This window comes from Lepisosteus oculatus, chromosome 6, assembly GCF_040954835.1.
Source record: "Lepisosteus oculatus isolate fLepOcu1 chromosome 6, fLepOcu1.hap2, whole genome shotgun sequence".
NCBI lineage: Eukaryota > Metazoa > Chordata > Actinopteri > Semionotiformes > Lepisosteidae > Lepisosteus > Lepisosteus oculatus.
Window position 1 is genome coordinate 40,628,605 of NC_090701.1, and position 25,894 is coordinate 40,654,498.

Here is a 25,894-nt window from a genome sequence, read left to right on the forward strand (position 1 = left end):
GATCATTCCAGTTTTAGTTTCCATTTATCATTTGAATGCATATCCCCCACTTCACAGTCTCTCCCAGCCTTCGCCCTGCGTTTGTTGACTTTTTCATCTCCTAGCCGAAATATCAATCCTTCAAGTCTGAGACTAATACTGAAAACGAGTTCCGACTGTCAGGCTACCACACGCAGTGAACATTTTATTATGATTAGTTTCGTTTGCTTAGCAATCGCCCTTCTCCGCAATTACGCGATGTTACAGTACAGTATTGTGTGATTCTGCCGTCGAGACACATATGACGGATTTTCAGACAGTATGTTTGGTGCTCGAGGTTTATTCTGCGGATGAGGCAAGCCTTTGAAAGCGGTTTCAGTCGCAGTTTGTACAGTACAGTAGGTGTCTTAACAGACACGGACTGCTCCAGTGGTGGTTATTTCACTTGTGAAGAATGGGTATTAGCCGACTTTATCGCCAATTATGACTAATTCTGCACAGAAAGGGAGCTATACTCAACCCACAGACATAAACTGCGATGCCTTTTCAGTCGAGATACTTCGTAAGGTTGTTACTTGTTCACTTTACTCATAAAGCTTCTCCTCGTTCTCCTTATTCGGTCCACTTAACGACGTTGCACCCCTTTTAGCGAACTGAAGCAAATCTGATTTTATTTCCCCGTCTCTTTGCCCTCCGTATCGCGAAGCTGCGCGATAATGCGCCAAGGAGGATCTCCATCACAGTAAACAAAAGCTGCGCTTGTCTGCTGTTGACCGGCTGCTGGAATCCGTCCAGACTGAGACTCACAGGGAACACTGTAGAGATGTAACCCAGTAGCCTCCCTCTCCTTGAGCCGCGGAACAGGCATAGAGCATTAACTTTATGTTCGCAGGCTGCGGCGCTTAGCTAAGAAACATGAGAAGGGTGCGGAATTCATATTCCCGGGCGCGCTCGCCCAGGCTTGGTGAATAAAGCACAGAGGCGGCCGCGGTTCTTGTGGTTTGAGCTCAGGAACTTAGCACGGAGAACATGTGAGCGTGGAATGGGACACAGGGAACTGGATTATCCGCTACAGAGAGACGCAGGAGGGGCGCTTTACAGGTAATGGGATTTATTCAGCTCCTCTCTGCTCTGCTGATTGTAAACCGAAACGTTTCACGCGTCCGATAGCGGATCACCATTCTGTTTAGAGAGGCTTTTTCAGCGTTTCTGCTCAAGCGAAGAGATATGATAAGGAATGCAGTCTTTTAGATATAACCTGAATGGCTCGTTATTAACATTTCAGGTTTAGATGGGTTACAGTTTCAAAACACCTTACATTATTCAGTTATGTCTAGCATTTTATTTTTAAATGACATGTTTTGCGAAAACGGATAACGAACCACATATTCCGCTCAATAAAAGATATAAATAAAATTGAGACCTCAGACTTCAGCGTGTAAAGATATGCCCTTTCAAATAAATCAGATATAATTCCAGTTATTCGTTTGTAAAACTATAAATATGTGAACTATACAAAAAAAAAACCTAAGAGGCTGCAGTTTATATGACTCTAAAAAAGAGCCCTCTTCTATCGGAAAGTACTAAAACACCGAGCTGTCTGTACACTTAAGTCAATAAGCACGTTGGAAGACATCCATTGCAATGCATTCAGAAGAAACATTTTTTATTTGCTTAGTCTTTTTCTGTAACATCGCGTTCTGGAAGTGTGGACTGGGCTCATACACGCACAAAAATGTGAAAATGATTTGTTATAGAAGTGATTAACGCATTATCGCACACTGAAGGACCAATAACATAGATAACTGAATATACATGTCATGGACAGTCGTATAGCATTACCCATATATTAAGAGTAATATATTTCCTGTGCGACTATACAGAACTGTAGCCCTTCTTGTAAATGTCACCCTACCAATACGCGCACACAGTAATGATTAGCAAAAGCAAAAATCATAACAAATATAATACAGTAAATGTTGACCAGTCCTTATTTCGTAGCGGGGCACTATTTGTAATTGATTTTTTTTTATCAAGTTACTTTTCGGAGGTTTCTGTCTCCGTGTCTTTTCGGTGCGCGTGTGTGTGTGTGGTGGTCGGGGGGCATGTATTTCTGTCTATGTGGAGATAAAATCAGAAAAAGAAAGTAATTCGTGACAAACATGATGTGGAGAGATCCACGCCAAGTAAACGACCCTTGTTCATAAAGCAAATGGCAACTTCTTTTACATCGAAACTTGCCGAAGATTCGGATCTGCATCCATCCCAAGTGGAGTTTAGAACAGCAGTTAAAAAAGTAAAACGACGATGAACATTTCACACAAAAGTGTGTATCCGAATCGGGGAGGCGATACGTCGTTTCGTTTCAAAATAATGCACTTTCTCGCTTCTGCACTAAAAGTGTGTAGAAAGTATTCTCATGCTGAAACCGTTTGCTTTTTCTCACAGGACGAGTAACTGGAGACACTGCAGTTTCTTCGCATAGTTGCGCATCGATCACCAGGAGACCAAAATAAAGGGAATACAGCACCAAAGATGAACACGATCGTGTTTAATAAACTAAGCAATCAGGTCCTTTTTGAAGAAAAGGCCAAAGAAGTTGAAAGGAGCAGTAGAAACTATTTAGAAGTTATTGATGGACAACATCCAGATATAATCTCAAACCATTCTATCAAAGACAGCTCCGGAATCAGGCACCGGAGATCCGGGTATGTACTTTTACTTTGTTTTCAGAAAACAACAAAGGTAAAGAAAATTAGGCAGCAGTAGGGGATTTTATATCCCGACGCTTGGTTACGCACTTTTTTTTTCATACCAGAAAAAAATCAGTTCAACGTTTAAAAATTAGAGTTGGTGTCGCCAGTAGCATGCCATTATTTTGTCTTTGTAATTGAAAGAGCTACCCACATATACAGTATATAAATGAAACAAACGGGAAGAATGTGAATATTAGTAAAGAAAACTTTAGTTACTTTTAATTTTTGTTTCAATTTCAATGTGACCAGAAAGTTCTTGATCAGTAAGTTTCTTCGTAAATGTATTAGTGTACCAGACACATCGCACGGTATAAACAGCCGGAGTATTCATTCCGGCACATTCTAACCAAGTAAAAAAAAACAGTTCATAAAACATATATCCGTGAAATGAACAACTCTAGTATACTGTGAAAATAACAGGAAAACTCAGAAGGCTCGTCGTTGTTTATAAACTTGTAGATAATTAAAACACATGGGTTACTCTGATTTAGGTACATTTAAGCTGACGTTAACCCTTTAGTCGATTTATTCAAGAAGTGTAGTTCATTCTGTTCTTTATTTTAACGCACGTATTACGCTCCGTTTTCCAACAATAAGTACACCCTTGAACTGCTTGTGCGGTCCAGTCAGTCATGTATTTTGTTAGAATCTCTACGAATATATACTGTACTATATCACGTCATCGATTAGTTTCAGAAATTGCCGATGCACTTACTATTAACTGCTCTTGGTGATTACGTATGAGAGACATAAGCTATAAATTGCAGATAATACTGCAGGCCCAGACCTTTAATAATGCTTTGCGATTTAAAACCAACAACACATCCGACTCGATTCTGCATGAAATATAAAGTCAGCCTATGTAAACATTCTTACGTTACTTTGCTTTGGTCTGTGTTGGAGATATTGTAATGCGTTCTGTGTGTAAAGTGAGACCTAAAGCTAATATAAAGACTGAAAAGTGCCCTTTCAGTGGGAATATTACTAATAAAGAATATTAATATAAACACGAAGTGCGTGTCGCCAAAGGCTGGTACAGGGAGTAAAATGTTCTTTTTATTTTGTTCATACAGATCTAGATTACAAGGGAAATATTTGTAGAACATGAACCTCAGGGAGACTTGAGGGCAGAAGGAAATATGTCACATCTGCAATGATGTCTCGGAGAAGATGAAAAGTTCTTTTGACGGCTCGGTCGTGCCACCTACAGACCAGAAATAAGCGTTACACAAAAGGCGCAAATCGTGACTGATGAAAGAAATCCTAAAAGGTTCACAGTAAAATCCGATTAGTCGAGGGTATCTCTAGTGAGAGTACAAGTTCATATAAAAAAAGCTTTATTTTTCCTGTATTACAGAAATATGCTAAACGTGTAGCTGTTGTGCAGCTGCAACAACAACATTTAACAGTAAATGTTCTGTGCAATTACAGATACCAAACACGTTGGTGTTCAACATTATGATGATAATGACAAGGAAATATTTTTATACTTTCTAGATGGAGAAAAGCGAACAGACACATAGAACTGCCCTTCAGGTGTACTGATTTGATAGACCAGGCATGGATTTGAAGTTTAAACGCCATTAACAGATTAAATGTCTTACTACAGACGTGATTCTGCGTGCCATTTATGTGCTTTGCCTTTGAATTGAGCTGGCATTCTGTTTTATGGATTTGTTTGATGTCTAGAAATGATTCTTAATCGTCGAGCTTAGTTCGCGTTTATTTAAGATCAGCAGTATAGTAAATGTCATTAAGGTGATTTTTCTCGTTTTTAAATACACCTCATATGGATAATGTGCCGTAAGAGGAAAAAAAGGAACTGCCGTTACTATTTGTACTGTTAGGAAGACATCTGTAAGAATTACTAATGTAAAGGCTTTCTAAATAGATATTGATTGGAAACTGGTTGTATGTTCGATTTATATATTTTAATGTTTCCGAACGTTAATAGATAAACACTGAACAGGTACCAAATGTGAAATAATAAAAACAGAAATAATACAGCTGTCGGTTTTCTATTTTCGGCTGAAACGCGTTCAGTTAAACAGTTGTTACAGTCCGTAACATTCTGGTCTTTTAGTGTTTCCGCAGATGATATACATTTATAACGTGATAGGATTATAAATCTTTACAGCCAATAAAGTCGGGCAGTATGTTCGAACTGGTGGCGCACAATTCCCGGGTGACGCAAAGTGCGTTGGATGTATTTTTCTCAATTTGTCTCCTCAGGTCCCGTCAAAACGGAGGAAAAGTGAGACATAAACGACAGGCTCTGCAGGATATGGCTCGTCCTCTCAAACAGTGGCTTTACAAACACCGAGATAATCCTTACCCGACAAAAACAGAGAAAATTCTCCTGGCACTTGGCTCACAGATGACTTTAGTGCAGGTGAGGGGGTCACCGCCAGAAACGGACAACTCTCGTTACATACAGCACATACAGTACACTGTGCGGATGTGACAGTAGTTAATTACAGCAGCAAACTGTTGATCATTGATGGCTAACTTATAAAAAGGGGGATTACGTCAACATTCATATTTTAAAAAGCTTTATCGTGAGCAACTGAATCGAATAGTTCGTTTTCAAGAATAAGCTCATCTGTTTTGAATGGGAGGATTTAGAAATGTAATCAATCCCTGGTGTCTAGCTGTCTGCCTAATGCATAAATTAAAAACAAAATCCAGATTCAAAAGATATGGGGGTTAGAGAAAGGTTCTTTCTTTTTTACGGTTATTATGATTTGTCTGAATTTGGATTTTATTAAAAGCCTCCGCTAACTCTCTTCCAATTTTCCTCACATAAATCAGACTGAAACATTCAAATAAATTGAAAAGGGCTTTAAAAGACAGGTGTGATCCTTCCAAATCCACTGTACTGTATTTATGTTATTATAAATGAGTCTTCTTCTACAGAAAGGTGCTGCCAAATTTAAACATCTTTGAAGTCCATGCAGATTCTAACTTCTCATAGACTGTCTCATAGACACGTAAAATTGAAGTATACATTTGGGAAATAATTCTATGTTAATCTTATTAATTTACATTAAACTAGAAAAGGAAAATGTCCATCCGAAATCCTAAAAAAGTCAGAATATGTGGTTTTCAGAATAATGTGCTTTACATTCTCAAATTAAAAAATGGCCATCTTGAATAAGTTTTTTTTAATGATTAAAAGCATGACTTGTCCAGATTGATAAGAATTGGTATAAACTGACATTTTATTTTTTTAATGAAAAAAAAAATGGTATGCAATTGTAAGTCTGTGAATAAAATACTTTGTGGAAGCACATGACAGATCCTGTATTACCCCCATGTTTTCGATAAGTGGGGGATTTTCAAAGCTTTTTACTGGCAAGTACTCCTAGTATTTATATAATTAGAAAAGTAAGAAGATCCCAATCAAGTCTGAGATAATGTAGGAGTGATAATGTTTCTTCAACTTGTGACTTCTGAAGGATATTATTCCAATTTGATATTCTTGATTAAAAGTGTTTTAGCTGATGGACAAGATTCAAGCATCTCCTACCTTTTAAATATTTTCATAATTGGAAATCCTGAGAACAGCTTAGTGAGTAAAAAGATGTTTATGATTCATTAAGTGAAAATTCAACTTTGAATTGACTTTCTGCTTCGAATTCAAAACCATAAAATATAAGATGCTCCAATGTGATATAAAACTGGTAGACCCAGAATAACAGTTAACACTGTTTCCCAAAGGGCTGTTCAGTATCTAAAGTTTATAATGATTTCAGGCGGGGACAAGTGCTGGGCACAAGTGTACAGAATGAGAAATTGTGTCCCAAATTCATCTCTTGTGCTTTTAATAGTAGGAATAATCCAGTTTCAGCAAGGTTTTCTAAAGAGGGGATAAGAACAATGCCAGAAACAAAAAGGTTTTTTTTTGTCACTTCATAACATTAAAAGGACCACGCCTGTGGTTCTGTCTTTAGAGTGACTATGCTCCTTTGTTTTTGTTGTGCCCCTTTTAAAAATGATCATGCTCGCACATCTCAGATGGACGGGCAGAATGTGTGCCTAGATTATGATTCATAAGCCGTTGCAGGCTCTGTAACTCTTTTCCTGGTTGTTTTTGTTCAGGCGCAGGACTGAGTATCAGGAGACTAGACATTGTAGTAAAGAGCAACATGTCAGCAGGTGTTCCTTTAAAAATGCCTATTTCCATTAAATGTAAGGACCCAGTCAGAAGCACGGTATTAACTACCGCAATAACCTGCTGGACTAGATATTAATTTTAAATTTCATTGAACCGAGGGGTTAAAAACAGATGGGCGTGTTTTCAGAATAAAGGACCCAGGGTTGCTGAGCACAACAGAAAATAAGAAAGGTTTCACCAGCTCAGTCCTCCAGACAGTATCTCGATTTCTGCAGGATCTATTAGCTTAAATGCACGCGGCAGCATCCGGAAAGGAATGCCTTGAACTGCGTTGAAATCTCTGTTTCCCTGGCTAACTGTAATACTAAATTATGTCCAGTAAAACGGCGGTCTTAGCATTGTAGAAAATGAGCACAAGGACATGACTGCCTGCCGAGGAAAACAAATTGGAATTCTCAAGTTTTCCAAGTAGGCCTTTCTCAACAGGCATCCACAAGCTTCTGTTTTATTCCACAAAATTAATTGAACATTCAGTCAAAGAGATTCAATTCTGGGCATCTTGGAAATCTGATTTTTTTTTTAGGTCACCAAAAAGTACCGGTGCTAATACCTGTACAGTATATATAGGGTTTGAGGTTCTGGGTTAGTGCTAAATTATGACATTTCTGTTTTATTTTTTTATTTGCAGGTATCCAACTGGTTTGCTAATGCCAGGCGGAGACTGAAGAATACTGTAAGACAACCTGACCTGAGCTGGGCTTTACGTATCAAATTATATAACAAATACGTCCAGGGGAATGCGGAGAGACTGAGTGTTAGCAGTGACGATACATGCTCGGAAGGTACGTGTTAGAACATTTCATCACTTTTATTTGGAAAATCCATTCTACTTTCTGTTGTACAACAAAACCTAGAAAACCAAGTTAACAGGTAGGATTATAGTGGCTGAAGACTATTTTATTGCGATACTCAATTTTTCTAGATATTTCCTTGATGTAGGGTGATCATGAATTTTGTGTTTGGCATGTCATTTTTTGTCACTGCAGTTCAGACTAAACCCCTGTAGCCCTACTTGTTGTTGATGTAGGTTTCGTTGCAGGCAAAGTCCCTTGTCAAGAACATGGGGATTATAAAATCACCACACTTAGACTTTAGAACATTTAAAGGCAGAGAATACAGAGCAGGAGCAGTACAGTACGAATTTTCAAATTCCCTTTTGCTTTAATCCAAATGGTTGCATGGTGTTTTCTTAACCAGTGACACAATACCTTGTTATGCAGTACTTCTGCACCTTCAAATGCAAAATATCACTTGGACATCTTATACCAGAAGACATAAGTAGAAACTATACTGAAGTGCATTTAAAATGGAGAACAAAGGGGGCGCTTCTTTACACAAAGGGTTGTAGGAGTAGGGAATAAGCTACTGGGCTCTGTTGCTTAACTCATTAGCTCTTAACTACTGAATGGGCCAGAAGGGGCCCTCTTGTTCTTTGGAACAAGAAGGCCTCCTGTTGCCTGGGGAACCTTTCATTACCTCTGTGTTGTCTGATCGCTTGGATTTCAGTTCCAGTTAGAACGTCCCTAAAACTTTGTATAAGAAACCTAGCATGTGACATTTTTTGACGGGTAGCTAGGCGGGGGGATTAACCTTTTCCCTCTGTGCTGTGCCTACTGGCTAAATCCCACTAAACACCTACTGCAGGGAAAAACAAAATCAAGACTGCACCGACAGCATTAAACAGTTCTGATTCTTGTCTTCGTCTGTCAGATCGTTTCTTTAGCACGAATTAGGTCTAGATCAAATCCAGGCTACAGCGCACTTGCCATTTGTCATCACGGACCTAGCATGTGATGGCGGTTTTGTGTCATTCACAGTGGAAGCCGGCCATCGAGCCCTAGCAGCATTCGTTGTGAGTGGTGGGTGGGTGAAATGTTTCAATGTGATCTAAACCCAAGTCAGTGTGGGCTGGCAGCTGGGGTACAGTCCTATGGCTGTAAGAGAAGTCAGGTGTGGCCCTAAGAATACTGATTGAGACTGAATAGAAGGGGAGAAGTAAGTTTTCAAAGAGCTATGCATACACAAATAGCTGTGTGACTGTCTCTCACCCTTACTCTTTATTTTTATCTCCCCCCCGTTCTTTCAGATGGAGAAAACGCATCCCGGAACCCAACGAGCACGGCAGAGTTCAGCAAGCCCATGTACCAGAGTGTTATTAAAAAGGAAGCCACCGTCGTCGGCTCGGGACTGAGAGCCGACACATCTCTCAGCGAGGATTATGTGTCTCCGCCCAAATACAAAAGCAGTTTATTGCATCGGTACCTCAATGACTCACTGCGCCACGTCATGGTTTCCAATGTCATCATGGACTCCCGCAAAAGAAACCATTCAGGGTCTTTTAGTTCCAATGAATATGATGAAGAACTGCTTTCACCTTCGTCTTCAGAAACCGAAGCCAATTTTGTTTATCGTGCTGGTAAGTAGTTGACATATTCATGCAGATACAAACTGAAAAACCTGTTGTGCTTTTTCAAAAATGATTTGCGTTTAAAAAAAAACAGAATAATGTTTATCTTACCGTTTCATTCTTTTTATACCTATAATTTCATTTTCTTTCTGGAGCTGTCTGGCAGCAGTGCCTTAAAAAATCAGTACAGTGTCGGGGTTCTGAAGAGTACCGTGGCATAATAATTTGTAAATTTGTGATGAGCAAAACATTTTGTAATTTTTAAAGTGTTCTAGTTTTTTTTTTCCGAAGATATACCAACCGAATAGAAATAACCTGAACATTCGCCCACCAATATTTCAACACAAAAGTCTTTGCTTCAGATTTACTGTATTTTTCAAGCAGGATTACTGTTAATTCTCTATTTGTCACTACAGAATTTGTTTGCATAGTTCTCACAATGGATATCTAATCCCAAACTCACGGCCAGCAAATCATAATGTTACACATGGACTACTGTATAATATCCCTTTGATGTAGACATGAGTAGTTACAGAGTCCTGGTGCATGGGCAGGGTGTTTATTCTGGAATAGATGCCAAGCTGCTTAAGGCAAAATCACTTTGCCTGACAAACGGTCGCTTGTATTGAAGCTTAAAACAAAAACACCCTATATTAATAGCTTCTATGTGGATGTCTCCTTTTGAACCACGAGTCTTCTAATCAGGTACAAATCTGTTGTTTGCATCTCTTATCTCAGTTTTTATTTGAAAATAAATGTGCCTAGGATTCAGGCTGGTAAAAGCTCTCTGGCAGTGTGAGGAAGGAACCTGATGCAAGTGTAACCTATGCAGTACACAAGCTGCTGTCTACATCTTTAGAAATGTGTAAGAAATGTCTTATGTTTAAAAAAACAAGACTCTGATTCTGTTTTTTGAATAAATGGAACAATTGACTAAGTACTAAAAATAAGGACAGCATGTACTTGCGATTCTGGAGAATTCGCTGTGCATTATCACATTGTGACGTCAAGAGCCCAGTACGTCCACCAAGCGTTTGAAATCTTGCTTCACCTCAATGTAGCAACATATATTTAACAGCTTGAATTGACATTACAGCGTAATGATTTCAATTTACCAACACGTCCTTGTTTTAAATCCGTAAAGGGGCACCCTCAAGAAGCATCCTAGACAGTACCGTAGCTTGGATACCAAACATTGCCACACTCTTCTCTTCTAGTCAGAACAGGCCACCCAGATATCAGATTCATTCGCCAGATCTGTTTATTTAAAAAAATATATATTTTTGTGATAAAGTTAGGTGGCAGACTTTTATCATGGTAAGACAACAGAACCTTTTTATCGCCAGCTACTGTAGTTGGACCACTTGTTTGCTCTGTGCCTCACACCTGTTTTCATTCATTCCCACAATTTATTGGTTTCATTAGAGTTTCTTAACAATATAACCTCACCGCATAGGGTTTTTAGAGAATAAAGATATTTGGCCACATTAAAGTGTTCCTACCAAGTTCTGTTTAGAATTTTACATAACGAAATAAGTCACCGTACAATTTGTACGTGCAACCTTGTGGTTAAAATAGCTCGTCTTTATTTTGCATCATTCCTTTTGTAACATTTAGTGCATTCCAACATATTATTGCAGTGAAGCCATTTGATAATTAGAGAGCGTCTGAAATTTCAGGCCTGTATTTCTTGGTTGTGAGAAAACTGGATTTTCCAGGTCCTTGGCACTGATGGTTTGAATTAATATACCTCCGCCTCACTTGCGCGTTCCTGAAACCAAACTGCCGTTCGAAATTAACCAGGGTGTGGTGGTTGAGCTGTGCATTAATAAGACAATTGGCAGCTAACGGAACCTGACTCCAATGTACACACAATAAATGCCAATCCCGAAGTCCGATGAATAATCAGACATGTGGCAGGAGATGGTGGGTTCGGATTTTCTTTGTCTTACCAGTGGAAAACTAAGGGCCTTTGTTTAAAAAAATTGTCCTTAAGGGAATTTCATTGAAAACAAGGAGTTGGAGATTTCCATTGCATGTGCCAGAGTTTTTTATGCCAAATTACCCTTTAATGGGAAATTAAATGCCAGGAATCCCTTTCTATGTTTTTCTTCTTGCTGAAAATTGTATTTTGATCCATGTGATATGATATAGATCACAATAAATGAAATGATCTTCAACTATGCTGAGCAAGAGAGAGATTTACAGGCCAGTAAGAAACTGCAATCGTATATTAACCAAGATCAAATTTCTTTGACTCCTCTTTCTGGAGTAGAATTGTGTATTCTTTCCTGTTAAAACAAAATACAATAACAGAGTTTACAAAAATAAAGTGAGAGGAAATCTTTGAATTGAAAAATTAGGTCCAGATTTACTTGTTTCATGTTAACCCGGTAAAGCTAACACAATTAACACACACTTGAAGAAGGCTCCATAGCTGAAACATTGTCTCTTTTCTTTTCACCACGGAATAAACGTTTACTTGTTCCTTTGTAATTAATGCATAACATTTCACTTCCCCTTGTAGCTCTGAGTTGTCATGTCCCCTTAAGTGTTGTGTACTTTCACAAAAGGAGATTACTGTTTTGGAGATCTCTAGACGTTCTTCAAAGATCTACAGCTTGAGATACAAACCAAATCTTCTTATGTGCCGCAATTAGCTTCACATTTACAGAAAATGGCTCTACAGGACTTGGGATGCATTAAAATATGTATCCAACCTGTAATATGCAGCATTAACATGGTATGTTTTTTTAAAGATAGGCAACATTTAACATGGTTGAGTCAGAAACATGTTAAATGAAAACAGTAGTGTTTGAATAGGCAACAGAGACTCATTAAAACTAAATTAAGTCACACCAAGAGCCAGGCAGTTACTGAATCCTAGAGAATTGTACAGTTTAAGTGCTTAAAACCATCTCCCCAAACGAGAATATTTTATGTAAAACAATAAAAAACAATACCTCAACAGGACTGAAAAAACAGATACTCTTTTCATATAACAGTGAGAGTACTGGGCATGGAGAAGCCAGCCCAGTCATTTAATCTACAGTAAAATCAAAGTAATGTTTGTAATGTGACTTTAAAAATGAATAGTGTCAAATTTGAATAACATATATAAAAGCCCTGGAAAAAAAAAAAAACTTTTATTAAGATGGATTAAGTAGAACTTTTGGGGAATTATTTATTACTGGCATACTAGGAATATATAACATAGCCGTTTGCTTGCCCGAAAACACACTGCCTCCAAAATATTGTTTTGTTTGCTTCTGTGCTAGGCATCTGCTACAAGTGAAGCAGATGGACATCATTTAACAAGTGCCAGAGTGACTCTTTCAGGAATCCAATAGAAGGGGAAGCTGTTGTTTCTCGAATATTGCAAAATAAAGAAGGAGGAGAACCCGTGCCAAAAACTGTATTGGCCAAGATTCCCACAGGCTGATTTTTTGTGCAGAATATTTATCTGTGGCTGGCTTATTGCTATATTTTATCTGAAAGCAGGCGCTGTCAGGAGAAAAGAGCGAGCACTGGCTGAGAAAGAATATTCAAGAGTCGCAGGCCTTGAAATTACTATGCGTTATTATTGCTGGAGACGCTTCTTGATGAAAGGATGGCAAAAAGTGGCTGTTAATAAAAGATCGGCGTAGCCCTGATTGTCACCTTCCGTGACAGAGAAGCTATGCTTATCTCCTTCTCTTCTGGACCTGTTGGCCCCTCTTCCCTGTGCGCCTGTCACTCAGCCACAAGGCGCAGGTCAGCATGAGAATGACAGCGCTGAACCTTCCCTTGAGGGAGCGAGGGAGTCCTGGCTGCCTGGAGAGCTGTCTCCCGAAGGGGACTGTCGGAGTGTTCTTACCCGGAGGACTCGTTTCAAGAAATCCTTCTAAATCAGGATCCCCCCCACCACCCTCCCCGGTTTGGACTAAAATCCATTTCAGATCTGAAATTATTACAGCACAGTGTTATTGTTAGTGACATAACAGTTCAAGGCCAAACTGCAGGTCAACAGACCCACCATAAGTGCTCTCCTCACACCTCTTCTGTATTAGGAAAGTTATAGCTCATCCTAGTCTCCGTGCCATTAGGCAGACGTGAGATCACATGACAGCCCCCAATGGTCCATTGCAGTGATTATCCCTCCCCAGCAATACCACTCCCATTTATGCATCCGTATGAATTGGAAGAACTGGGGTAAAGTACCTCTTTCAAGGTACAGCAGCAATGTCTGCAGCAGAGACTCGAACCCACAACCCACAAGTCATGAGTCTTACCAGGAAACTTACCCACTGTGACACGCTGCCCCCTACTGTAGAAGACTGCTGGGTTTTACATGTTGATAGATGTACAGTGGGGTCAAACCCTTCCCTTTGTCTGGGTGGACCATGCAAGACCCCAGAAGGTACCCAGGACCTGCAGCTGGAAATCTCTATTCCAAGACATGCTTTGCAGTTAACAGTCATGACCTCTCACTGTGCTGACTGTTTCCAGAGCTCCTGTACTGCTATTCATACCACTGCCTGAACAGTGGCGTGGTGATACTCCTGTCCATAGGTCCTACTTTGATTTGTCGTATTCCACAGATCCGAGCTACAGTATACCACTGTTACTGCTCTTAGTGTATGCTGATGCACATAATAGACAGGAAACGACTTTCAATGTTATAATTGCCTGTTTAGATCCAGATTACAATACAATAAATTATACAGGAACAACACAACGCTTCGGCTTTCTTTAGGCGAGTTCTACGGCTGAACCACTGTTTATTCCTTCACCTTTTCAGAGCGGAATGGATCTTTACTTGCGCCTATGCAGCCAACACACTGCCACCGCTCCCTGCTTCAACCCCAATATATATTAAATGCCATGTCATAGTTTTATGATTTCTGTAACACATATAATTATTTCACTGCCTTATTTTACGGTTTGTCCAATAAGGTGCTGTTGTCAGGCGTATGCTGGACAGACTCAGAAAAGCCCTAAATGAGATATCAGAATGTATTTAGTCCAGACATATGTAAGATTCATTAAACTACATGTAATGGTAGAATTCTTAGTTAAAAAATACAGGATGGTTTGGTTATCCTTAACATGTAAATTACACGCATTTAATAAGTGTTAGTTTAATCTAAAAAATTGAAGGTAAATATCCTCTCAGAATTAATGCCGTCGATTCTGAAGTGTTATGAGGAAATCTTCATTTGCTCATAAATGAAAAATGGTACCTTTTGAATATTCTGGGCATATGGAAAACCCAGGCGTGCTTGACGGGACACTGTTGATTTGTGTATGTGCTTCAAGGTCATGCCACAAAATTGCAGCACAGTGGAGCTGTGAGAACTGCATTGCTAACATATCATTTTGGTTTTGACTCCATAAACACTATTTTCGTCTAGCACATACTTAACAGCCTAGCAACTTCTGTTTACATAGGAGTTTCGTCCAAGCTTCCTAATCAGTTTCGTTCTGTCGTGGAGGCGATCCGATTCCTTTGCAAGTTAGTGATTTTACACAACTTTTGCAGTCATGCTGGCGGTTCTTGCAAATGAACATAGAAAATACCTTTTCTCGACTTTCCACACGAATCAACAAGAGATGCAGGCAGGGACTAACTACTAGTGCCCTGCACCTTCAATTGAGAATGATAATAATAGTTGTCTTCATTACTGTGCCACTCTCCCCAGACCACTGAAGTCTGGAGTTCAGCACCCAGCAGATAAAACCAAACGTTCTACTAGCACCGTTACAGAACAGATGGGACAAAGAAGTGAGCTACCATTTCACCCTGGTGAAAGTCAGATCGCCCAGGCCCAAAGTGGAATTCAACCAAGACGCCCTTCCAGTCCCTGGGGACCTGTAAAGACCATGTAAACAGGACCTCCTCTGAGGAACTGTATCTCCTGTCACATGTCCCCTGTCAAAACCATGTTTGGTGCTTGATTTTAGAAATTCCAGGGTAGAGGGAAGGGAGACACTTACAGGTCCACCAATACCAATTACAGCAAAATAAACCTGTTTTTTTTAATGAATGTTTCCCATTCCAGTAGGGATCAAACCCAGCCTTGCTTAGCTCATGAGATCTGACAAGACCTGGCTACGGGGTGGTACTGGTGCTGTCAAGGTGGCAAGTTTATCAATTCACTAGAAGAGCCTAATTACTAAAAATTAAAAAAGACCCTTAAAATGGGGGTGGCGGTTGGGTTAGAAAAAAAATGACCAAAATGAATTAACACTAGAGAAATAAAAGATAAATGGCAAGTAGGTAGTAGTAGTAGGTAGCAGAAAACCTTGTTTCTGGTTGAGGGAACCAATACATTATACATTTAAAAATGTTTTCATCTGTTGAGGTTGACATTCCAGAAATATTATCAACTTATGTGTTCAAATGAAAGGTTAGTCGTGCCCTTTTTATAGGCTGGATTCCTCCCGTCTCCTGTGTAATCCAGGAAAATGAAAATCGTTCATTGAACCTAAAACTATCGTGCTACTTTAAACAAAAGCCCCAGTGCCAAGTATTGACATTGAAGTGTTCTGAAGTGTTCTGAGTGCAGAGGTTAACTGTTTCTGCCCTGAGCCTGTAAGAAGGCAGAAAGAAGGCCTATCTAGCCTTCATCCAGGCAAAGTCAGCTTAGATACAGTAGCATTCCTGGGTAGCTTGTTCCATGTGCATCATAGAGTGCCTTACATTCTTGGTTTTAAATGCACAATTTCCAGTTGCATCCTCTGGACTTGTATCGCACTCTTTATTCTGAAGACGTCCACTGAGCTGACTTTTTCAATGCCTTTGAGGGGTCTCAATACTTGGACCAGGTTCCTTCGTTCAAGACTAAAAAAATTAAGTTCCTTCAACCTGTCAGTGCGGGACATTCCCTCAGGCCCTGGAATGTGCAGTGTCTGGCTGCTCTTCTCTGGAGTGATTCCACAGGCAGCAATATATTTTTAATTATGCCATAACCAAAATGGTAACTCTATTCTAAATGAGGTCTTACTAGTGCATGCTACATTTTTAACATAACATCCCTTGAGTTCAATCCTACGCTTTTAACTATAAATCCAGACATTTTCTCCTTTTTTATTGCTTCCCCACATTGTCTAGAAGATGTCAACATAAGCACCTCAGTCTTTTTCATAAGTACAGTACGTTTTTCAAGTTCATTCTTCCCCATTTTGTATATGTTATGCGTTTGCTACCTGAATGTAATACTCCGCATTTCTGTAGATTAAACATCACCAGCCCAATTCGCAGGACGTCCTGGAGATCACGAAGTTCCAGGCTAATAACAGGATAAGAATGTAAGCAAGTTTTACTAAAGACGCAAACAGAAAAGCGGTCTTTGGAGGTCAGCATCTCTTGTAAATCTTGTGAAACAGTCTTCAAAGATTTGTTTCAGGATATATATGGTGAATGAATTCGGTGTCTTCAGTAGACATCAATCTCGTTTAAAAAAAAATCACGTTAATTTGCAGGAATGAATTGGCTGAACCAAAAAAGACAAAAAAATATGTGGTTCGGTGAAACACAAAATGGGTTTTTAGATGGCGTTGTCAGCAGTAATAGCACAGAAAGGCGAAGCTTGTGTCGAAAAGAACATCATGTCTTCTACAAAGAACAGAAACGGGCCTGTCCTGTTTTTAGGGTTGTTTTGCATCCTTTAGTCCTGGTGTTCTGGTTACGATTCAGGCAAGGACAGATTCCAAATTATAGCAAGACATGTTTTTCCAAAAATGTGGTTCCCTCTGTTAAGAAGATCATGCTTGGTCGCAAATGGTTTTTCCAGCAGGATAAAGACCCAAAGCACACTTCCAAATCTACTGCCAGATGGTTAAGGGAGCATAAATGCACATTATTGTTTTGGCCATCACAGTGTCCAGACCAATAAAACATTTATGGTATGAACTAAAGACAGCAGTTCACTAGTGCAAACCATGCAAGAGCTAGAGAATTTCTGCATGGACGACTTGTTACATATCTCTACTGAGAGCAGCTTGAACCTTTATTGTAGCACCTTATCTATGGTATCAAAGTGAAGGGTGATCAATAAAATAGTGATTGCAAGGGGTGTAAATCATTATGAACATTTTATACTTAAACACGTTTGGACCAGCTGAGTTTTGCAACATTCATAACCGATAGCTTTACAGTTGTTCCTGTTTTGATTTATGCAAGCGATACTGCATGAATGCATGTGCTGTTTTGCAAAACAAAATCTCAAATCAAAAAATAAAATGCATTTAATCAAGGATATGAATACGTTCTGTATTTGCTGGCCAACCATCTGCTGTACAGATTTCTAAATCACTGCCACACTAATCAAATCTGTGAAGCCGCCTGAGTGATTTTTCAAGCTTGATGCTTAAGATGACCTGGCAGTATCACATTAAAGAGTAAGGCTCTAACAAGCTATTTTCTTAATCCAGTTTTCAGTATCTGGCTGAGTAGGTTAAGATTTTTTTTTAATGTTGTACTGAAATGATTCTGAAACAGTCTTAGTATCATTTCTATTTCACATGCAAAAAAAAGTTTAGTATGTCTTCTGTGCCATATAGTCACACAAGAAGCCTGAGTGTCAAGTGTTAATTTAGTTAAGTTATGTTCTTTCCGGAAGAGATTTGCCACGCACTCATGCAGTTTGTTTCAGAATTTTCCTTGGAAGTCCCTGCTTAGTTGGGAGTTAAGTGCTTTGTTTGGCTTTCCTCCAGTCAGACGACAGTTGCAGATGATATTAAAGACTTACGAACACGCGGCAATGGGGAGATTTCAAGACCTGCCTTAATGGCTAAGATGATGGATAATTTCACCCCCTTGCTTTTAATACTTTTAAAATTATAAGGAACTTATTATATGACTTTTTATTTTCTACTGGAGGCTTACCTAATTCTGGAACTGTTAATTTTTGCACCAAAAGGACAGTCTTGAATGTTTTTTTCAGTGAAAACCAAAAACCAGGACTAAGATATGGCTACTCTATAGGCAACAGAAATAATGAGAATAAAAGAAAATGTAACTCTTGCTTTTTACCTTTAAAATGATGCTAGAAAACTATCATAGATGTATAATGTTTGATTTAATCTTAAGAAAGATTTAAGGTTTTAAGGCAAGGGTATGTGATTTGTTTTTGTAGCAACAATTCTATAAATATACAAAAATAGATATGGATATTTTGTGTGTACGAATCGCTACCCTAGGACTAAGCACGTCAATTTTTAGCAAGGTTTCCTCTTACTGTATTGAGGTGTTAATGTATCCTGCCTTATGAGTTGCAAAAGATGAAATTAATGTCATTAATCGTCGCATGGCTTTTAAGGCTGGGATCACCAGAAACTATTGCGATTGGTTACACATGACTTACTGTATATCCTTGGCATTGAGATATCAAGCCCTGAGATGCACTAAGGCATCATCAACTCCTCTCTCTTTACGCAATAAAAAACCCAGCTCACAGTTCTGCAGAACACAGTGCAGAAAGGGTTACCAATCACAAGACAAAGCTGACTCTTTTGTGCCAGATTGGCTTTGTCATTCTCAAGATTAGGAAGACAGAGGAATATCAGCTTCAATGGCTTTTTTATTATTTGTATGCTGATGGTGCTCACATCTTCCTGTATGACTTTCATTTTTCCTCTCATATCTCAGCCTGTCTCTCAGCTACTTCCTAATACCTCACAGCACCATAGATATTCATTATGGAAAAAGTGCCCCGTTAGGCCATATAGAAATTGAACCACCTTTGATGAATTTCAGATTGTCTAATAGTGAGAACCATCTCCTGTAATGCGAGTTACAGGTGTGGCAGTGATCATTACATCTGCTGTTTTACACATATCTGATGCAAACAGCATGCAGAGCTTTTGAGGGATTCTCACTGGTGAAAAGCTTAGAGAGAGTGAAGGGGAGGCACATTATTATGTGTTTAGCAACAGTGAAATTCATCAGGTTTTGTAGCTGATACAGTAGAGAAGAGCACATTCTAATGAATCACGAAGCCCACGCAGAGCTAAATGATTAATATCAGCTTACAGAAGTGCAGCACTAATGTTCAACATGGAAAGGTTTTGCTCAAGTCAGAACTACTGCTGTTCTGTATAACATAACCATACGCTCCCGAATCACCAAAGGGTTATATGAACTCAATGCTTCTGTGCCATCCTATTCATCATTTCAATAACTCTAAAGGAAATCGGGATTTAGTGGGAGACTGTTAAAAGTGTAATGCTACTGCCCACTCATGTGCATTAAATTGTTTAAAGAGGATAAGCACTAAAAGGACCTGATCTATATTCATAAGCAATTTACAGTGGTCTGTAGGTCCTCATTGCACATAATAATCACAATAAATACCGACTACTGAGTGCTGAAGATAAAAGCTCAGTGATACAATACTGCGCTGAAAAAGGCGTCTCAAATCATTGTGGAGTGCTGCATTTTGCACAGGATAAATATCAGTGGTGCTCTTTCTTGGGAACTTCTACTCAGTACTATACAGTACATTGTGACTGGGCTATATCGTATGTCATAAGGCAGAGAGACCAAATCAAACCTGTACTGTGAAGTATTCGAATGGTATTAAAGTTTTAAAACCAAAAAGTGAACCCGAATATTGGAACTGATGTACTGTAACAAAGTACCGTAACTATATTTTCAGTTCTGTTGTAGTAATATGTACTGTACTCCTTGTAGCCTGAAACAAATTGAAATCGCATCCACAGCAATCTTGAAATTGGTTCCTTTGAAATATTTATGGGTTCTTTGTAAGAGTTTGTTAACTTGAGTTGTTAATCAGAGTTTCATATTGTAAACTCAGCCTTCTGCTCCGTGCTAATGTAATACTCGCCAGGTGCCCTCAACTCTGCACGCATTTTTCTAGCACTCGGCGTTTCGGTCTTGTAGGAGACAAACTTTTACCTTTGTCGCTTTCTCGCCTCTTCACGGACAAGCCGCTTTATAAACCATAATCTCCACAGAAAACAACCTGCTCTCTACACCTGCTACCCGGTTTGTCCTTTTCTTCCAGTTTTTCTCAGTTTGTCGACCCGCCTTGAGACTCCGAAACAACGGAGGCAGCTTCCCCGCTCTCTTCCGCTTGCCCCGCTTCTGTCCTGCGACACTTTGCAGCCAAACCAACTCGCTCCAATAGTCTGTTTTGGGGATCTTTTTATTTAACAAGCCAGCTAACACCAAAGTATTAAGTCCGTTATTCCTTATGGTATAAGCATATAATAAAAGCATGTTACATGTATCAGCTCATTTCTTCGTAATGAGAAAAGCAAATGTATGGAAAATAGAATTTGACCAACCTACAGAAGGAATTACATTGGGGGAAACCTAGCTATGCCTTTTAATTTTTCATACCCCAAGTCCAAAACAGATTTATGTAAACAAAAATCTGAGAAACCTATGTATAGAGATCTATCTTTTTTGGAATTTTGAAGACGTTAAACTTTGCCATCTTCCACTCCGTATCACTTTTAAAACTTGAAATTAACTATTATTCTTAAAAAAACTGCTCTTGAAAGAAAAATTAAAGCGCACATAAATATTTTACCTGTCAAGTGCCCTTTTCTTGCGTTCTAGAGTGAAATATGACAGAAACAGAACAGAAAGTCAGTGAATGATGGCTAATGTAATCTTCCCATTCGGTACATCAACGTACTCTTCAAGGTCAGCACTTCATTTTCTACTTCTGAAAACCGTTCAGAAGGGTAGTTATTTGGTTTTGAATAGGAAAGGTATCCAAAACATGGTAAAAATTGTTTTAATTGTCTTGAACTGAAGATGTTAGCACGGTGAGCGCCTGCAGTTATTTTTAAACTGCAGACAGCTGTCTGACTTGTTATATCTCTGTATGATTTGTTACATATGTCTGTCTCCCTCTACACATAAATATCCCTACCACAGCCTTCATCCGTTGCAAATCCCCCATCCATTGCCCCATGAAATGTGGATCCACATTCTAATTTTTATGTGACATGTTTTCAGTTTTGTGGAAAGGAATTCAGACTTTGTGCTGTAACTGCACGGACTAGTTCCATTTACTAGGTGCTATTGAGTCCAATTTACTGCCATTTAGTAAAATAATAAAATAATATTATTCATTAATAAAATAATAAGCGAATTAGGCACTGTAGTGTACAAATGTTCAGCAGGAAACTGGTGTGTAGTTTAATGTAATATTTTAAATTCATTGGCCAGGATCATAGTGCTCATTCAAGGAAAAGAAATTGTTATTTACAGATATCCATGTTTGCCACAATGTTGCCTTAGGCACTATGCTTGATATAACATTTATGGCTGGAGATGGATTGTGAAACTTTCATTTCAACGTTGGGAGGGGCTACTGCTCGATCAAAGGGGTATGCACAGCACAACCCACTCATCAGCTACCAAACCACAGCCTCGTGCTTGGTTGTGTTTCTTTATTGTTAGAGTTTGCAGACAAGAGAAGCACCTGCCTCATTGCAAATCAATTAAACAAAAACAAATTTAATTTAATCTCTGGGCCAATGAAGCAATATTTGAAACATCCTGAACTCTGAACAATCAATAGACAGTACAGTACATGCCTGATGATCTTTATGTTTGAGAGATGTAACTTGCCTTGTACGGGTCTTTCCCTTTAAACATACATTATTTCCCTTCCACGTCAATGGGTGTCCTCTGCTGTGATATCAGGTGCTTTATGCCAGTTTGGTTAATTGATGGATTGAATTTGAGGTCAGTAGGCATTTCAAAATGTCAGCATCAAAGGTGTGAAGAGATAAATGTCACATTGTCACACTAGGTCAGATCTCTACAATACTCTCCTCATGTCTGACATGTTGATCCTTCACCAGCTCAATATGCGGTCCAGCACTATCTCACACAGTGATGAAGCATGGTGCTCACAGTCTGTAAACTGATCATTGTGTACGAGTTTTTAAAATGTATATGCTTAGAAGCCTGTGTTGATAACAGTATTGTTATATAGGTAAACACAAGAACATAAGAAACATTAATAAACAATAGCAGGCCATTTTAGCCATCACGGTTGTTTCATTCCTAGTGATTAATTTATCCAAGGATGTCATTCAACTTATTTCTTGAAAGCAGTTCAAGTATCAGCTTTAAGAACACGGCTGGGTAACTTGTTGTTAATGCTCTTTTTTTCTCTGTTGTAAATTTACTTCCTTCTTGTTTCGCTTTGCGTTGACTGGTCTGTTTTTTACAGTTGATCCACTGGAACGTCTTTTATTTGTGGTTAGGTGTGTCTTGTTTCAACGTGGTCAGAACTGTTTTTTCTTCTCTGTGAGTTTATTCCCATCTGAAACTGATTCTTTTTGATTGAGTTTTGGCAGGTGAGTTTTATTTTAATCTGGAATTGGTTTACTGCACAAGGAAAATGAGGACCTGGGGGTGTTATTGAGACACCTACTGTTCTCTGGACAGTGGGACTCACAGGAAAGTTGACACTGATTGGAAGAGCTACGCACCTCTCGTTGTTCCTACTGCAAGCTTGCGGGGATTTGCCAGTCATAGGAGTCTGTTTCACCAAAAGACAAGAAAATATTGATCAAATAATGCTCCGTCTGCCTGAGCAGTAGCCATACCCCAAAAAGAGCCAAATAGTTACACAACCTGCCATCAAACTGCTCTATGATCAAGCTCCTTTCCTGGTTGAGTGACATGGGAGACCCTGAGTTTTTAGGGGATGAAGAATCTCTTTTACTGATAACTTGGCTCAGGGCCTCCCAGCAGGGACTTCAGTCTCAGATGTTTTTAAAGGGTAAGAGGTGCTGGCCTTATTGCAATAGGCATGTTTGACAAATTTGGCAGAATAATCATCTAGGGCTAAACCCACAGGCTGTAGTCTGCCTCTAGACTAGGTTAATTAGAACTTTTCACCAAACACGCCCTCAGCTTTGTTACATTAACCCCTTACATTAAAACTCAGGTCTGCTGTCACCAGTGACCATTATATAATACATAACAGCAAAGCGCTATTGTATTTTCATGGCTCAGCACATCCTGTAATGCACTGCTTCATGTCTCCTTCACTTCCCTTATTGAGCTGAGCTGCACCCCTTATATACAGTATACATTCCCATCTTGCATGCCAGAAGTCCACATTGCAATTTTTATGGCATGTCTTTATTGTCTGATATTACAGAAATTTATTTTGCCTCTAGGTGACTGTGAAAACACATACAGAAAGCTACAAAAAACATACAAACAGTACTGTACATATTATATAAAAAATTATATTTAAAATAAATATCACATGACGGTTCACTTTGCCACAGTCATCTAAATCGTTATAATTGCACATACCCTATTCATATTTGCACATAACCACTAATTGCACTTGCCCATAAACCATACTCCTTTACTGTGAACTTATTTGTTGAGTAGTTTGATTGTAGGGTAGAAAGTGCCTCAATTTGTTGCGTTTGCATTGATGGACTGTAAAACATCTGTTTTAAAGCATCTGTTGGTATTCGTCATGCAGAACATGTGAGGGATGAGAGGAGATACAGTACTAACAGCTCATCTTAACATATTCTCCATGTGAGCAGTTTGAAAGCTCTGCTCAAGTGGCTGGTCCACTATCACAGAACACATCCTCAAAAGAATGGACATCTTGGCTTGGCATCTTGTGCTTTGTTGCACAGAAAGACTATTATATCAGGCAATATTTCAAACTGCAGGGCACTTTGTACCACAGAACTGAAAATCATGGACAGAATCTGACTACTGGCACCAAAAACCTGTAACCGGTAAGGAAAGTAGATTCACTGTTGTACTTTGTTACAAATTAAGTTAACATGTGCATTCCAAGACAGAATAGCATCCATGCATGTTCCCAGATATTCTTAGGATGTAACTTGCTTAATGGACTCATTATGATTGAGGACTAGGGAAGGATATTCATCCTGTTCACGACCAAAGACAAGTTCCTTTTTTCTAGTATTTAAAATCAAGACAATCTGGTCACACCATGTAAACAAGCTGTCTTCACTGGAACGCATCCTTACCCTTCGTCAGAGAGAATAAGGTTAAATCATCAGGATGTTTGATAAGGAATTGGCTTGCACTACTGGAAACACAATCATCCGTATTGTGTTTCCACACACCTTGGACTCCACTATTGCTTATTACTTTGGTTTGTGTTAAAAGCTGAAGAAAAGCCAAGGAAAAGTATCATTATGTTTTGTATTTGTCCAGATGTTTGGAAATAAGGAGCATGAGGGTAACTACTGCATCTTCTGTGCTTCTCCTTCTTTATAAGCAAGCTGATATGGATCAGGTTGTTTCTGACTGGGTGAGATTCTGAACTCCTCTTCAGTGATAATGCCAAAACCAAAGTAAGAGCAACTAGCCTGAAATCACAGTGTTCTCTTGGACAGGCCTCCCTATGGAGGGGGTATAATATGTTGTTTTCCATACTATGAGAATAGTATGCGTGTGTATAGGCATCTGGAGAATTGTTTGCCCCACTGGAGCTAATACTCTTGCAAACAATTTCAAAATAAATACACTTGTATTATCAGCACCAGTTGCCTTATGAACGTTTATACACTGAAAAGTATTCATTACTTGGCCTACATTAAAGATAACATTAATGATTAAACCAGATCTTTGGAGGTAAAGGTGAGCCCTATGCACCCGTGGTCACCTCTCGCTGTAGCCTCACAATCACCACGGTCCTCTCTGAAGACACTGCCCCACAAGGGGGCTTTCTGAGCTTGAGAGGTTGAAGGTGGCTCAAGTAAGTATGACAACTGCTTTAAGGAGCTCTAAAATACAAACAACCTACAACAGATCTCCCTGCATAAGGCTTTGACTGCATCAACTGCAGCTCCCCTGGCCACATGGACCACGTGGATCCCAGCTGGCAGTGATTCCAGACAATAATAATGAGAGAGGACAGGATCCATGCCAGGACAGGGAATGTGGGGACTCCCAACACAGTGCCAGTAGCTTTTAAACCAGTCTGCCAGATCCGTTCGTTCTGACCAAATTAGAGTCACCATCCAGCAGGAGCACCAGGTGCAAATGGGGAGTATCTGAATTTAGAATAATAGAGCTAATAGGAAACAGGAAGACATCCTTTTCCAAAACATAACCCTGGACATTCCCAAAGTGGACAGAATGTACACAGTAGTCTATGAACTCTCTTCATACGATACTGTCTACAAGGGGTCAGAAAGAATCTGTTAAGGAAATATACGTGGATCATTCAATGGTTAGGAGTTTTGGAGGGATAATTTGCATTATCACAAAATAAGCCCTCAGTGTTTATAGTTGCATGTATAATGTGGTTTAGGTAGCATGTGCTATTAGAGGACAGATGTCCCCTTAGGGAAGCCTTTCTGATCCTGTTGAGCTAATCTGGGCAATGCCTCTAATGCTTGTGAAAGCACCTTAACACATAGCTTGGGATTTGAGCAAATCGGTGAAATGGGATGCACAGGGCATGGAATCTTTCTCTTTTTTTTTCATTAACATATGTAGTGAATATAGTGTCAATGTTAAAATCCTTCCAAAAATAACCCACTTCAAAGGTCGTATGCAAACAAAAGAGGACCATTGGACCTAGTACT

General features: G+C 39.2%; 1 protein-coding gene across 1 annotated transcript in view; it reads left to right on the forward strand.

The window, feature by feature from the left end:
* The first annotated feature begins 520 nt into the window (after positions 1-520).
* mkxa (mohawk homeobox a) overlaps positions 521-25,894 on the forward strand; it is a 31,240-nt gene continuing 5,866 nt past the window's right edge. Inside the window, exons 1-5 of the mRNA XM_006634090.3 lie at positions 521-1,080; positions 2,428-2,687; positions 4,968-5,127; positions 7,541-7,694; positions 8,999-9,328. Of these exons, the coding sequence (XP_006634153.1) occupies positions 2,515-2,687; positions 4,968-5,127; positions 7,541-7,694; positions 8,999-9,328 (817 nt within the window). The 5' untranslated portion in view covers positions 521-1,080; positions 2,428-2,514. The remainder of the gene's footprint in view (positions 1,081-2,427; positions 2,688-4,967; positions 5,128-7,540; positions 7,695-8,998; positions 9,329-25,894) is intronic.